The 16,304-nt window shown below is 40.7% G+C and overlaps 1 protein-coding gene across 2 annotated transcripts in view; it reads left to right on the forward strand.

Annotated features, from left to right (window-relative positions):
* Positions 1-16,304, forward strand: part of GNPTAB (N-acetylglucosamine-1-phosphate transferase subunits alpha and beta) — a 126,824-nt gene that overhangs the window by 14,303 nt on the left and 96,217 nt on the right. Inside the window, exons 1-4 of one of the 2 annotated variants that reach the window (XM_075856689.1) lie at positions 5,387-5,469; positions 7,248-7,333; positions 9,062-9,181; positions 11,751-11,792. In XM_075856689.1, the coding sequence (XP_075712804.1) occupies positions 9,075-9,181; positions 11,751-11,792 (149 nt within the window). In that variant the 5' untranslated portion in view covers positions 5,387-5,469; positions 7,248-7,333; positions 9,062-9,074. Of the gene's footprint in view, positions 1-5,386; positions 5,470-7,247; positions 7,334-9,061; positions 9,182-11,750; positions 11,793-16,304 lie in introns of those variants that run through there. The other variant, XM_075856688.1, reaches the window with a different exon arrangement.

A 16,304-nucleotide genomic window follows, 5' to 3' on the forward strand; every position in this document is an offset into this window, starting at 1 on the left:
CTCTTGGAACGCAATAATGCAAAACGACGGCCCAGACTAATTTATATGTGCAGCAGTTCTTCACCTAAAACCCCACGTCATCATTTGCAGCCCCCATTGGTAGACCCTGTAAATGCAGCGAAAACGATGACATTTTGGGGTCTGTGCTACATATGGGGCTAGTGAAGAAGTCAAAGATTAGGCAATACTTGAGTGCGGATATTTTGTACAACACCACAGACACCCTTTAGAAGTGCGACTCCTGCACCCAATAATCCGGCCTGTGCATAAAGGATTGGTTCAAAGCGTACGTCACTATCCAGGGATAATTAATTTTATTATTCATTCTCCCCATTATTACATCATCCTATTATGACCTATTGCACTCCGCCCAGATTACATATACCCTGATGTACTCCACATAGCTTACATATACCCTGATGTACTCCACATAGCTTACATATACCCTGATGTACTCCGCACAGCAAACATATACCCTGATGAACTCTGCCCAGCTTACATATACCCTGATGTACTCCGCCCAGCTTACATATACCCTGATGTACTCCGCCCAGCTTACATATACCCTGATGTACTCCGCCCAGCTTACATATGCCCTGATGTACTCCGCCCAGCTTACATATGCCCTGATGTACTCCACACAGCTTACATATACCCTGATCTACTCCGCGCATCTTACATATACCCTGATGTACTCCGCCCAGCTTACATATACCCTGATGTACTCCGCACAGCTTACATATACCCTGATACACTCTGCCCAGCTTACATATGCCCCCACATTATAAACTGAAACACCAGTAAAACACTAAACAAAACTACTACCAAGCAAAATCTGCGGTCCAAAAGCCAAATGGCGCTCCTTCTGGGCCTGGCAGTGTGCCCAAACAGCAGTTTATGACCACATATGGGGTATTACCGTACTCTGGAGAACCGCTTAACAATTTATGGGGCGTATGTCTCCAGTGGTACAAGCTGGGCCCAACGCATTGGGCACTGAAATAGCATATATGTGGAAAATGTCAATTTTCAATCTGCAACATCCACTGTGCACTAATTTCTGCAAAACCTTTGGGGGTCAAAATGCTCACTACACTTGTAGATGAATTCCTTGAGGGGTGTAGTTTCCTAAATGGGGTCACTTCTCCGGAATTTTCACTGTACTGGTACCTCAGCGCAATGCAACATGGCGTCAAAAACAAATTTAGTAAAATCTCCACTCCAAAAACGAAATTGCACTTTTTCCGTTTAGACCCTTGCCGTATGTCCAAATAGCCGTTTACAACCACATATGGGGTATTTCCGTAATCAGGAGAAATTGTGTAACACATTTTGGGGTGTCTTTTCTCCTGTATTCCTTGTGGAAATGAAAAATTCTGAGCTAAAGCTACAGGTTATTGGAAAAAAAAAAATTTTCATTTTCACGGACCAATTCTAATAAAATCTATAAAACACCTGAGGGCTCAAAATGCTCACTACACCTCTAATTTAATTCTTTCAGGGGTATAGTCTCCAAATTGGGATCACACCTGGGGAATTTCTACTATACTGGTACTTCAGGGACTCTGCAAATGCGACATTGCCCCCAGAAACCAATTCAGCAAAATCTGAGCTGCAAAATCCAAATGGTGCTCCGTCCCTTCTGAGCCCTGCCGTGGGTCCAAACAGCAGTTTATTACCACATAATGGGGTATTACCGTAATCAGGAGAAATTGCTTTACAAATGTTGAGGTGCTTTTTCTCCTTTATTCCTTATAAAAATTAGAAAATTCTGTGTTTTTTCCAAAAAAAAGTCTCTTTTCATCTTCACAGACTAATTCCAATAAATTCAGCAAAAAACCTGTGGGGTCAAAATGCTAACTATACCACTAGAAAAATTCCTTGAGGGGTATAGTTTCCAAAATGGGGTCACTTTTGGGGGGATTCCACTGTTTAGGTCCCTCCAGGGCATTGCAAACGTGACATGGCACTGAAAACCATTCCAGTAAAATCAGAGCTCCAAAATCCAAATGGGGGTCCTTCCCTTCTGAACCCTGCTGTGGGTCCAAACAGCAGTTTATTACAACATATGGTGTTTTTCTGTAATCGCAATAAATTGCTTTACAAATGTTGGGGTGCTTTCTCTCCTTTATTTCTTGCAAAAATTAGAAATTTTTACGTTTTTCCAGAAAAAAAGTAGATTTTCATTTTCACAGACTAACTCCAGAAAATATAGCAAAATACCTGTGGGGTCAAAATGCTAACTATACCCCTAGATAAATTCCCTGAGGGGTGTAGTTGAAAAAATGGGGGTCACTTTTGGGGGTTTCCACTGTTTTGGCACCACAAGACCTCTTCAAACCGGACATGGTGCCTAAAATATATTCTGAAAAAAGGAGGCCCCAAAATCCAAGAGGTGCTCCTTTGCTTCTGAGGCCTGTGTTTCAGTCCATTAGCGCACTAGGGCCACATGTGGGATATTTCTAAAAACTGCAGAATCTGGGCAATAAGTATTGAGTTGCGTTTCTCAGGTAAAAGCTTCTGTGGTACAGAAGAAAATGTATTACATATGAATTTTGTAAAAAAAAATGAAATTTGAAAATTTCAGCTCTACTTTCCTTCAATTCCTGTAAAACGCGTAAAGGGTTGAAACACTTTCTGAATGCTGTTTTGGATACTTTGAGGGGTGCAGTTTTCAAAATGGCGTGTTTTATGGGGGTTTCTAATATATAGGGCACTCAAAACCACTTCAGAACTGAACTCGTCCCTGAAAAAATAGCTTTTTGAAATTTTCTTAAAAATATGAGAAATTGCTGCTAAAGTTCTAAGCCTTGTGAGGTCATAGAAAAATAAAAGGATGTTCAAAAAACGATGCAAACATAAAGTAGACATATGGGAGATGTTAATTGGTAACTATTTTGTGTGGTATTACCATCTGTTTTACAAGCAGATACATTTAAAATTGGAAAAATCATAATTTCTTCATATTTTCGCTAAATGTTGGTGTTTTTCACAAATAAGCAATGAATTTATCGACCAAATTTTTGCACTAAACTAAAGTACAATATGTCACGAGAAAACAATCTCAGAATCAATTGGATAGGTAAAAGCATTCCGGAGTTATTACCACATAAAGTGATAAATGTCAGATTTGAAAAAGTGGGTCTGGTCCTCAAGGCCAAAATGAGCTGGGTACTCAAGGGGTTAATGACCAGCTACATTTCAGTTTTTACCTCTGCATTCCAGCATACATTACTTTTTTAATTTTTTTCATTGACGTGGCCATATGAGGCCTAGTTTTATGCGGGAGAAATGGCATCATTTATTTTTTTACTGTTTGGATGTAGAAAAAAAATTATTTTCAGGTTATTACGGTTGTTTAGATACCGAATATGTGTTGTTGTTTTTTTTATTATTTAGTGTAGGGGCAATAAAATATATTTTATGCAAAATAATGACTTCTTTTTTGGACTTTTATATATATTTATTTTTGTTACTTTTTTTTAATCCCATTAAGGGATAACTTTATAACTTTATTTTTTACTTGTAATGTATTAGCATACTCCTGTATGCTAAAACATCATACTGTGTCACTATGACACAGGCTGCTGTTAGGGCAGCACATAGTGTGCCCTTTCAGCGGGCAAACTGAACAGACAGCCCTGGGGTCCTTTCTAGGCCCCCAAGGCTGACTGTAGAGGGATTCCCTGCTCTTTGATCATGTCACCGGATTTCAGTGACACAATCAAAGAGGAGAGTTCCCTTTGATCTTGTTACAGACTGCCACTATCAAAGGGTCAAAGAGGCTCTGTCACCACATTATAAGTGGCCTATATTGTACATGATGTGATCAGCGCTGTAATGTAGATTACAGCAGTGTTTTTTATTTAGAAAAACAATAATTTTTGACGGAGTTATGACCTATATTAGCTTTATGCTAATGAGTTTCTCAATGGACAACTGGGCGTGTTTTACTTTTTGGCCAAGTGGGCGTTGTGGAGAGAAGTGTATGACGCTGACCAATCAGCGTCATACACTTCTCTCCATTCATTTACTCTGCAGATAGCGATATAGTTATATCGCTATGTGCAGCCTCATACACACACACTAACATTACTGCAGTGCCCTGACTATGAATATACATTACCTCCAGCCAGGACATGATGTGTATTCAGAATCCTGACCACTTCTGTAGCGTCTCTGTGATTTACAGCATAGCAGGCGTAGTCTCGCGAGATTACGCTGTGAACTGTCATTTACATCGAGATTTCGCTGTGCTGTGCTGTAGTCTCACACAGACGCTACAGAAGTCAGGATTCTGAATACACATCCCGTCCTGGCTGGAGGTAATGTATATTCATAGTCAGGACACTGCAGTAACGTTAGTGTTTGTGTATGTGGCTGCACATAGCGATATAGCTATATCGCTATCTGCAGAGTAAATGAATGGAGAGAAGTGTATGATGCTGATTGGTCAGTGTCCTACACTTCTCTCCACAACGCCCACTTGGTCATATAGTAAAACATGCCCAGTCCATGTCCATTGAGAAAAACTCATTAGCATAAAGCTAAAATAGGTCATAACTCAGTCAAAAATTATCGCTTTTCTAAATAAAAAAAACTGCTGTAATCTTCATTACAGCGCCGATCACATCATGTACAAGATAGGCCACTTATAATGTGGTGACAGAGCCTCTTTAACCAGCTGGGGTCTGAATGTTTTCCGACCGCTTGTTACCGATCATTGCCCTGTGTATGGGAGATGTGCTAAAGATGTATGGGAGTGACGATTGTAGTAATTAGCAATCGTTGCTCCTTGTAAATGGAGCAAACGAACGCTGATCAACAGGCTTCATTTTCAATAGGCACTCGCTGAAAGTGGTTAAACATGGGCGAAGTCTCGCTGTGTAAAACCACCTTTACTTTCATTACAGCCCCCCTAAGCCTTCCTTGTTCCTGTGATGGATGTCATCACGTACATCCATTATGTGTATGCTTACTCCCCCAATGTACGGCACGTCATTAATTACATGTCGTGCATTCGCCTGGGTTATTACTCTGGGCTACTGTCTGATCTCGCACCACTATTGCTCCGACGCATGCTCAGTGAGCAGACTAGTTGTCTTACTGACTCGTTATACTGCATATGCGCTGCAATTTATTAAGGCTACGCTGGGCTAGACTGAGAAGAAGGAAGAGGCTACACTGATGAGGGCATCATAGGATTTGTAGTGTTATGCTCGTGGCCAATTTCAAACGGCAGTATTTTGGTCCGTATTTGTAAGCCAAAACAAAGAGTGGATACAAGACACGAAAGAGGTGCATATCTTACATTATACTTTTCTCTGTGTAGGTGCCACTACTGGCTTTGGCTTTCAAAAACTACTGAAAATACTTTAGTGAGAAAGTGGCTGATCGCTGAAACTACGGACACGTCCAGCTTCAGGAACTAAAGAATAACAAACAGCTGGGCTAGAAACTGGGATACCGGTAAAAAAAATAAAAATTTGGCTAGATATTTGACTACATCTACTAATAATATATAGTAAATGTATGCCCTGTTTTTTTTTTTTCTTTTGAAATCTGCTTTTAAGCTCACTTAGATTTTAAATGTGCTATGTTCAGATGTAGTGTAATTGCTGCAGATTTTTGTTACGGATTTTCGGACTGAAAATCTGCAGTGTAATACAGTAGTTTCAAAGTGGATGAGATTTTAACCAACTAATCTACACCCTGCAGAAAATTTACGCACAGAAACTGACTTGCGGTGTGGATTTTGTAATCCGCAGCATGTAATTTTATACTGCGGAATGGTTGTATATCTGTTGCTGACTATACAACAAATGACAAATGCTGCAACGGTCACATGGGAGAAAACATCACCCCCGGAGGCTGGCAGCACAAACACCAGCCCTTGGAGGAGTGACGTATCTCTATGGGAGACTATCTTGTGTACGCAGCGGCAAACCCGGCCGACACGATTTGGTGGAAGCTCTCTGGATTGGATTTCCGCAGCAAATCCGACCCGTGTCAGTGTACCCTTAGGTGACATTCCGACCACAGACTTTTATGACATGTTTATTGGAAATCAGATTGGAGGAGCCAGTCCCCCACTCAGCCAGTGAAGGTTCTAGGTCCGTGTTCTAGTACTACAATGGCTGTGTGTGCGTGCGGTCTCTCTCCATTATAGCTTATGGTAATATACTATAGAATGCATCAAAAAGAAACCCTCCATTCCCTACTATATTCTTATTAGAAGATGTTTTCTTTTGGTACGATTGTGGCGATACCAAATGTCCTATAGTTTTTTGTTTTTTTTTAATGTTCTACTGCTTTTGCACAATAATAGCACATTTCATGGGGAAAAAAATAGTTTTTCTGTTGCCTAATTCCAAGAGCCATAACTTTATTTATTTTATGGCATATTTATTGGAAAGATAACAAGACCATTATATAGTTAGGAAAGTTATGATCGCAATTACCTATTCTGTAGTAAAGAAAGTATAGCTCTTTGACTTTGGTGTTTATACTTCAATGTATTCAGTTAAAAGGCCCCTAGGCATGCCATGCTATAAGACTTTTAAGCCTTGTCTATCAGTTTAAAAATGTCAGGTCATATTGCTTTGGTACACTGAGTATACCGTAGCATTATAAAAGCGATCAAACAATTGCATTGTGAAGTCCCTTAGTGGTAAAAAAAATAAAAAATAAAACCATTTATTTTACTAAAAACGTGTAAGAACCTGCATAATAAAGTTAATACGTTATTTAAACCACACAGTGAACGATGTAAATAAACTGCAAAAAAAACAAAACGGGGGCTTTGCTTTCCTTTCCATTCCCCCCCCCCCCCCAAATAAAGTTAATAAAGTTAATTTAATAAATTATATGTACCCCAAAATGGTGGCAGTAAAAAATACAACTAATCCCGCAAAAAAGTCCATATACAGCTCCGTTGTCAGTAAAAAAAAAAAAAATGGCTCGGAGAATGTGACCCATAAAACAAATTATTTAATAAAAAAAAAAAAAAGGTTTTATTGTGCAAAAGTTATTGAGCCTGCCTGCTGTCTCTGTTTTGAACAGTGGGCCAGATTAAGTAACCCGCAGGAGAAAGGAGGTTATTTTTTTTTTTTTGTTTTGTTTTTTTTTTTTTACAGCGCCAGGTGTTTGCACCCCTATGGGAGGCCTAGAATGTCCATGTTGTCACTTTAATTCAGTGTGAAGCCAAAATAAAGCCCTATTTCTCACAAGAATAACATTTATTTCAGGTGGTTCTGGAGTGGAGTCGAGATCAGTATCATGTTTTATTTGATACTTACCGGGATAACATTGCTGGGAAGTCATTCCAGAACAGGTAATGTGTTCACGGCAGAAGTGAAAAATGCATGTTATTTTCTCTGAAACACATATATGTATACTGCAGGGTTTGTAAAATCTGCGGCCTACACAGAATGTCAGTCAGTGAACTGCTGCCACTGTTTTGTTTGCATAATATGGTATTGCTTCTTTACATATAACAACTGGCTTCATCTGAAGGTAGAGCTGATATGAAAAGCCTTCCAGAATCCTTGACTGGGTCACACGTGACCAAAACCAAGTAATGTATCTGGAGCTTTTCTGTCTGAAAATGTTGCAAATGTCGCACAGAATTTTTGTGTATAGTGAGTGACCTGCGTATCATGGTGAGCCGGGCTGGTGAAGCCGAATGGGATTTGCACAGCAGGGCAGATACTTCTATGCGAGCTCAGCACATAATACTGACTGGACAACCCCTTTAACACTGGTTCACAGTTTAAAAAAAAAAAATAATATTTATAAAATAGTCCTATATAAATATTTCTAATATACGGAACATGGCGTCAGTCTTGTGAACCCCCCCACACACACACACACATCATGTGACCCCTAGTATTCAGTTAGCAAAAGATGATCGTTATGATCATTGGACTGGTCTTTAATGGCAGTAGCACACGATCGACATGCCACTCGGGCCGTTATTAAAGGCACCTGAGTGACATCCGATAGTCTTTACGGACCCATTCACTTTAGGGGGTGAATCGGGTCCATGAAAACTAATTCTCCGACTCGTGGAAAGATAGAACATGTCTTATCTTTTTATGGATCACTGACTGGAGTCGGCTGGCACACACTGTCGTGTGCATGAGGCATAAAACATGCTGTTCGTGGTTTGGGCAGCATGATCTTTGTGACCAGGTACCCTTTAGCTTTATAACTTTTTTCTGAGGTTAGATGTGGTCAAATGTTTGCTTTTAGAAGAGGTCGCAAAAACACCTCTACAGGCGTCCTTGACACCTCTAAAGGATCTTGTAAGTTTTTTTAAATCGGTCTCGTGCGTATTTCTACGCATGACACTTAATTCATTTTCATATGGGAGCTAGCTGTAAAAGGAAGTGTTTTATAGCAGAGTTGCTAACAGCCTACGTGGATGCCGAGACCCGCTGGGCTGCAGCAATAAACGTCAATAACTAGACGTTACCAGCTAAATAAGCCAATTAGAGGCTGAGCTGGTGACGTCTATTGCTGCAGCCCAGCGGTTTCGGCCTTGCGCCGGCTGTTAGCAGCTCTGCTATAAGGAGACACTTCCTCAAATGCTGGCCTACAGTCACGTAACCTTGCCTCCACTCCGGGGAGTGAGGGGAGGTGGAGCTACCCTGGCTGTGCGGTGGTGGTGTCGTCACAGGAGCAGCAGCTGATCACGTTTTCCTTGCTTCTTGATCTCCATTACAGACTTTGGCTGAGAGTAATGTGCATGTGTTTTTATGTAACTTTTAAAATCCCTTTTATTAAATTTGTTTTCACTTTTTTATGATACAGCATCTATGTAAGCTGTATAGTCATGTCTGAGCTGCATCCGTCAATTCAACAATAGGACCAGTGCATTATACTCTTCAGGCCAATGTCAGGTGTGAGATTGGAATTAGAGGGACTCTGAGGTTTTAATTTTATGTTCGGTTTTACTGTTCGCAAAGTTATTTTATGAACAATACATCATTCTGTTTAAATTAATTAGTTTCTGCTCATTCATTACTTTTTCTTCTCGCTTTGTGTGGGCATGATACAGGCTATGTCTCCCAATGCCTATCGATGTAGTATATACCTGGGTCAATGGTACTGATCCAGAACTTGTAAAGCAGCTACGGGATGTTCGAGAGCGAATGGAAGAAGAGCAGAGGGCTTTGAGGTACTTTCCAGGCAATAATTCAATTACATCAAGCAGGATTTATTATTTTTTTTATTGTTCAGTAAGACACGAAGTACGTTCTATATAGAATTTGTGTATTTAATAGTATCTATAATGTTCTTGCTGATATTATAGTCCAGTTGTGGAAACAATGCATGATAAAGATTGAGAGGGTATGTTTGCCTTTGAACATAATTTTTCGTATGTGTGTGTGTGTGTATATATATATATATAAAAAATGTTGAGCAACTATAAATGCAATGTGTTACTCATCTTGCACTAACTTAGAGTCTCAATAAGATTCAATTTATGTAAACTCCAAAAATAGGATTTAAACTTGAACATTTAAATGTTTTAATAATTAGGAAATGAAGGGGGATTACTCGGTTGTAAAAATACAGTTTAATATGCCCAAAATATTAGTAAAAAATTGTAATATAATTACTGTAATGAACCTCCCCTGATCCCAGTCTTTACAAACTCTATGTAGTGATGTCACCTGAGCGAAGTGACTAATCGTGGCACACTGTGATAGTGTTTTGTCCATGCTAATGTCACATCGGTGGCGGTTGGCTGTTGTGGTTGTTGGACGTGATGTCACATGGCAACATGTCACTATCTCCAGAAGGAGCTGGAGCAGTGGTACAGGAATGTTGTAGAATTAATATGGTAGGTATATAATTTTTAGTTTTAATATTTGTAGTATATTGCACTGTATTTTAACATACTGATACCCCCTTTAATAAAAACACATGTCTGAATAATTCTGTAATATAAAATTGTAACCATGCTCTTAGAGGCTATGTCACCAGATTATAAGTGCCCTATTTCCTACATAATCTGATCGGCGCTGTAATGTAGATAACAAGAGTGGTTTTTATTTTGAAAAACTATCATTGTTGAGCAAGTTATGAGCAATTTTAGATTTATGCTAATTCGTTTCTTAATGCCCAACTGTTTTTTTTTTTAAACTCTTGACCAAGTGGGTGTTGTAAAGAGAAGTGTATGACGCTGACCAATCGGCGTCATACACTTCGCTCCATTCATGTCCATTTGTACTCATGCTGTCACATACACCCACATTAAAGGGGTTATCAGAGATTTAATGACTTTGTGTTAATGCTTGTAATTTATAAATGTAAATAAATTTGTAATATACTTACATTTTCCAAAGTGGCCCTGTTTCCAGATCCTGCCGTGGGGTACTTGACGGGTGACGTCACTCTTTGCACTGGCTCTGGCCGCATTATTGATCTTGAATTATTTTCCGGGTATACGACACGTCACTTGTGATGTGGTGTATATCGGCTTGTTCTGTTGTAACGCGCATGTGCAGCCCCTGCTGTTATCTAGAGATCAGCAGGGACCGCGAGAACAGCAGTGACAGCGCATGCGCGTTACGGGCTGTGAAGCAGAACAACCCATACACGGCACGTCACAAGTGACGTGTCGTATACCCGGCAAAGAATTCAAGATCAACAAAGCGGCCAGAGCCAGTGCAGAGAGTGACGTCACCCATCAAGTGCCCCACGGCAGGATCTGGAAACGGGGCCACTTTGGAAAATGTAAGTATATTACAAATGTATTTAAATTTAAAAATTACAAGCATTAACACAAAATTCGTTAAATCTCGGACAACCCCTTTAACTTTACTGAAGTGTCTTGAGAGTGAATAGACATTGCCTCCAGCCAGGACGCCATGTCTATTCACATTCCCAGTTTTTGTGGGACTTACTCACAAGATCATGCTGTGCTATCATTCACAGCGTGATCTCGCGAGATCACGCTGTGCTATGATTAAGTCCCAAACAAACTTTACCGAAGTTAATGTGGGTGTATGTGACAGCACAGCGTGATCTCGCAAGATCATGCTGTGCTGAGTACAAATGGATATGAATGGAGAGAAGTGTATGACGCTGATTGGTCAGCGTCATACACTTCTCTTTACAATGCCCACTTGGTCAAAAGTTAAAAAAACGCCCAGCTGGGCATTAAGAAACTAATTGGCATAAATCTAAAATTGCTCATAACTTCCTCAAAAATGATCGTTTTTCAAAATAAAAACTACTGTTATCTACACTACAGCGCTGATCAGATTATGTAGGAGATAGGGCACTTATAATCTGGTGACAGAGCCTCTTTAAATGGGTTTACTTACTATTTGAAGTGAAGGCATATTGCTAGGATATGCCATTGCTACCAAATTGGTCTTCAGAAGCTTGACATAGATCCCATAGAGACGGATCGAAACGTTGCCTGCCTGGGGTGAATAAACACACCACTTTTTTTCACTAATTTCCTTGGAGTGCTGCCTCTTAATTTTTGGGGGGATTTTTTATATAATGCGCATATATATATATATATCTATATATAATGCACAGAAGCTGTATCTCGCCTCTCAAAATGCAGACTCCTGTAAATGGTGTGCCTATAGAGAATCGGCAGGGAAAGAGAGCAGTTCTTGTTTTCTCTGTGACCCAGCCTAAAATAACAGTGGATCTTTATTAGTGCATTAATGTATACTGTGTGTAAAAAAATAAATATTAATTATCCTTTAATCTCTATATAGGGAACTTATTGGAAGTAACGGAACAGAGCCGACAAAGAAAGGGTAATAATTTTTACTTATAAACATACTCTGCAGCACTTTACCGTTCAGGAGGTACATTCTACAGACCAAATCAGACATTACATATTGACAAAAACTAATTTACAATTCAAACAAGAGTAGTGAGGACCCTGGTCGCAAGAGCTTACAATCTATGAGGAAATAACGGAGACACAAAGTGTAAAAAATGCTTAAGTACAATGGTCCAGCCATCTTTTATACATATGGGGTAGTACACATAAAGCTGCATGAGCCGGTCACTAGCCAGTGTCCGTGTATGACAGACATGAAGTGTATTAGGGTGCAAGGAGCGTGGGGGATACTGCTGAATGAACGGGCCTCATTACTAATGTAAAGGGGGGCCAGGGAAAGGAGTTAGTTTCGGGAATGTTATAGGCCTGTCTAAAAAGATGTATTTTCAGGGCACGTCTAAAAGTATGGAAGTTGGGAATTTAATTTGATTGTCTGGGGTAACGTATTCCAGAGGACTGGTGCAGCACGAGAAAAATCTTTGAGACTGGAATGGGAGGTTAGGATTATGGCAGATGTTAATCTGAGGTCGTGGGCAGAACATAGAGCGCGAATAGGGTGGTAAACTGAGATGAGGGAGGAGATGTAAGGAGGTGCAGCACTGTGGAGAGCTTTGTGGGTGAGAGTAATAAGTTTGAATTTAATTCTGAATGGTATTGGCAACCAGTGCAGTGACTGGCAGAGGGTAGAGCCATTGGTGTAGCGGTTGGTCAGAAAGATGAGCCTGGCTGCTGAATTAAGGATCGATTGGAGAGGGGAGAGTTTAGTGAATGGAGGACCGCTTAGTAAAGCTTTACAGTAATCAAGACGACAGTGAATCAGAGTGACAATGAGAGTTTTGACTGTTTCCACAGTAAGAAAAGGGCGGATTCTGGGGAAGTCAAAAATAACCCCAAGACAGTGGTTGTGCTGCTTAGGAGTTATGGTAGTGCCACACACTGAGCTGGAGACATCAGGTTTATGTAGGTTAGTAGATGGTGGGAAAACAAGGAGCTCCGTTTTAGGAAGATTCAGTTTCAGATAGAAAGAGGACATAGTTACATAGTTAGTACGGTTGAAAAAAGACACATGTCCATCAAGTTCAACCAAGGGATGGGAAAAGGGAAGGGTAAAATTTCTACACATAGGAGCTAATCTTAATATCTAATGATGCTCGAGACAGCAGATAGACAATCACTGGTGTTTTGTATTAGAGCAGGGGTGATGTAATGAGAAGAGGTATATATGGTACTGGAAGCCAAATCTGCCGATGGTTTGTCCAATAGGGGCTGTGTAGGGAGAAAACCGAAGCCGACCTAGGACTGATCCCTGGGGAACCCCGATCGCAAGGGGAAGAGAAGAAGTAGTAGAACCAGCAAATGACACACTGAATGAGCGGTCAGAGAGATCGGAAGAAAACCAAGAGAGCCGTGTATTTAAGGCCAAAAGAGTCGAGCATGTTAAGTAGGAGTCTGTGGTCTACAGTGTCAAAGGCTGCAGAGAGATCCATAAGAATCGGTTGAGAGTATTTGCCGTTAGATTTAGCCGCCAAGAGATCATTTGAGACATTTGTAAGGCCAGTTTCTGTGGAGTGTAGAGTGCGGAAACCAGATTGTAAGGGAATGGAGTTCGCAGTGACATAGCGGATAAGGCGAGAGTAGACCAAGTGTTCCAGGAGTTTGGAGATGAAGGGCAGATTAGAGACAGTTTAGTAGTTAGCAGCACTGGATGGGTCAAGAGTTGTTTTTTTTCAGTAATGGATTTATCATGGCATGTTTAAAAGAGGAGGGAAAGATTCCAGAAGAAAGGGAGAGGTTAAAAATTTAAGTCAGGTGACTAGTGAGAGCCGGGGAGAGGGACTGGACAAGGTGTGAGGGGATAGGATCACTAGGACAGGTAGTAGGATGAGAAGAAGAAAGGAGCCTTGAGACTTCTTCTGTTTTTGGGTCAAATGCTGAACGTAAAGAAGAGGGAGGGCTGGAAGGTATTGATGTTACTAGGGGACTGGGAGTTATCATGCCGGTTGTTGTCAATTTTTATGTAGAAACAAAAGCCAATCTACCAGAAGACTCTCGTTTACGGGATGTCAATAGCTGTTCTCTTGTAACCGTCTCCACCTTATGCCTCTGTTTTTGTAGGAGGGCCAATGGGTATCTACGCTGAGCGAACTTATCGCTCATTTCATCAAGGCTTGGTTTAAGGTGTTGGGGTTCTGCTACTATCTATTTAACCCTTAGCATTTGGCTAAAGGGCAGTGATTCCACCATCCGCCAAGGTTGTTGACTATCGTATCGTAATAGGCTATTGCGGTCACTGGCCTTGTGGTATAAATCAGTAGTAGCTTGTCACCCACCCTATAAATAAGGGTATCCAAAAAATGCAAACTTCTGGTTGAAGATTCCATCGTGAATTTGAAGAGGCTCTGTCACCAGATTTTAAGTGCCCTATCTCCTACATAATCTGATCGGCGCTGTAATGTGGATAACAGCAGTAGTTTTTATTTTGAAAAACGATCATTTTTTAGCAAGTTATGAGCAATTTTAGATTTATGCTAATGAGTTTCTTAATGACCAACTGGGCGTGTTTTTACTTTTGACCAACTGGGCGTTGTTCAGAGGAGTGTATGACGCTGACCAATCAGTGAACAGTCCACAGCAAGATCCACAGCACAGTGTGATTGTGCAGTGAAAGAAGCTGGGCTGGAACAATGAGAAGTGTATGACACTGACTGGTCACTGATTGGTCAACGTCATACACTCCTCTGTACAACGTCCACTTGGTCAAAAGTAAAAACACGCCCAATTGGTCATTAAGAAACTCATTAGCATAAATCTAAAATTGCTCATAACTTGCTCAAAAATGATCGTTTTTCAAACTAAAAGCTACTGCTGTTATCTACATTACAGCGCTGATCAGATTATGTAGGAGATAGGGCACTTATAATGTAGTGACAGAGCTTCTTTAATGTTCTCATCGATGGAATTGAAGAACCCCAAAATCTTTTCCAGCTGTACCATAGTGCCAGTCCAGATGACAAACACGTCGTCTATGTATCTTCACCACCTCAGTACATGACTGAAGTGGTGCGACACATAGACGTGATGTTCCTCGAGGGCCGCCATGAACATGTTGGCATATGTAGGAGCCACATTCGAGCCAATGGCGGTCCCCCTTCTTTGAATGTAAAAGGAATCAGCGAACAAGAGATAGTTCTCTGTAAATACCACCTCTAAGAGATCCATCAAAAATTGTATGCCTACTCCTGAATATTCGGACCCTTCAAGGGCCTCACTAACCACTCCAAGCCCTTTACTATGGTTGATGGAAGTGTATAGACTGCAGACGTCAAAAGACGCTAAAATTATGTCACTAGTCAAGGATACATGTGATAACTGCACTATAAAATCCGTCGTGTCCTGAATATAGAATGCAGAATAAAGACCAAATTTGCCTAAAGCAAATTCACAAGATACAGTATTGTCATGAGACACAACCTGGTCACAAAAAAATTGTTTCAATTTAATCCTGCGAAAAAAAGCATGAAGATCTAATTCTAATTGAAACAAGTCAATTTTAGATGCAGGGCAGACTGTAAGTCCCTTGTTCAATAATTTCAACTCAACATCGGATAGGGAACGTGAGGAGATATTTACCGCCAGTGGTTCTAGTTGACTCTCCTCTCTTTGCTTCGTGCTGACTGCCAATAACGTCTGGTTCTCTCTGGTCTTGGATTTGAACCGCCTACGATGTTTACCGCCTCCTTCTACGTCCACTGTCCCCCCAAAAAATAATCCGTAATGTCCATGGGACTATCCACTACGGATTGGGGACGTCTCCTGTTCGGTGGAAATCCTTTGCCATATACTGCTCCCTTAACAATCTTGGGTTCTTTTTGCTAATTATAGATACGACCTTCCATGTAATCCTCCACATCGCGTACCCATTTTTGTCGCTTAGTGTTTTCCAGATGTAATCTGAATTTGTCAAATCACTCCTTAGCGCCATCTTTAATCTTCTGCAGATCATCAATCGGTACCAGGGCTGTAAGTGATTCCTCAAGATCATGAATCCGCCATTCACGCTCCGTAACTCAATTTGCAGAAACTCAATATTGAGTAAAATGATACCTCTGGCATATCTGTTGGATATCTGACAAAAGCGATGGCAAAACTCGGCATTATTGGGAAAAAGATTGGGTGTCAAGCTTGATTTTATACCTCTAGGGATACGGTCCACCTTGAAGTATTCCCCCAAGGTGACTAGATGTAAATATATGGTGATGGCTCGCTTGGATTCCATCTCCCATTTCTTCTTCACATGGTCAACAGATGGTACACTGAGGAAGGATATGTCCCCTGAAATGCCTTGCATGATCCGGTCAACGTGATCGTCTGTGTACATGAACACTGTGGGTGATGAATCCATAACAAAAGCTTGATAATGCTCAAAAGGCAAAAGCAGTTTGGAAATAATCCTGTCTTCTCCTTCGATCAACACTGAAGACCC

Source organism: Rhinoderma darwinii, chromosome 3 (assembly GCF_050947455.1).
Source record: "Rhinoderma darwinii isolate aRhiDar2 chromosome 3, aRhiDar2.hap1, whole genome shotgun sequence".
Lineage (NCBI taxonomy): Eukaryota > Metazoa > Chordata > Amphibia > Anura > Rhinodermatidae > Rhinoderma > Rhinoderma darwinii.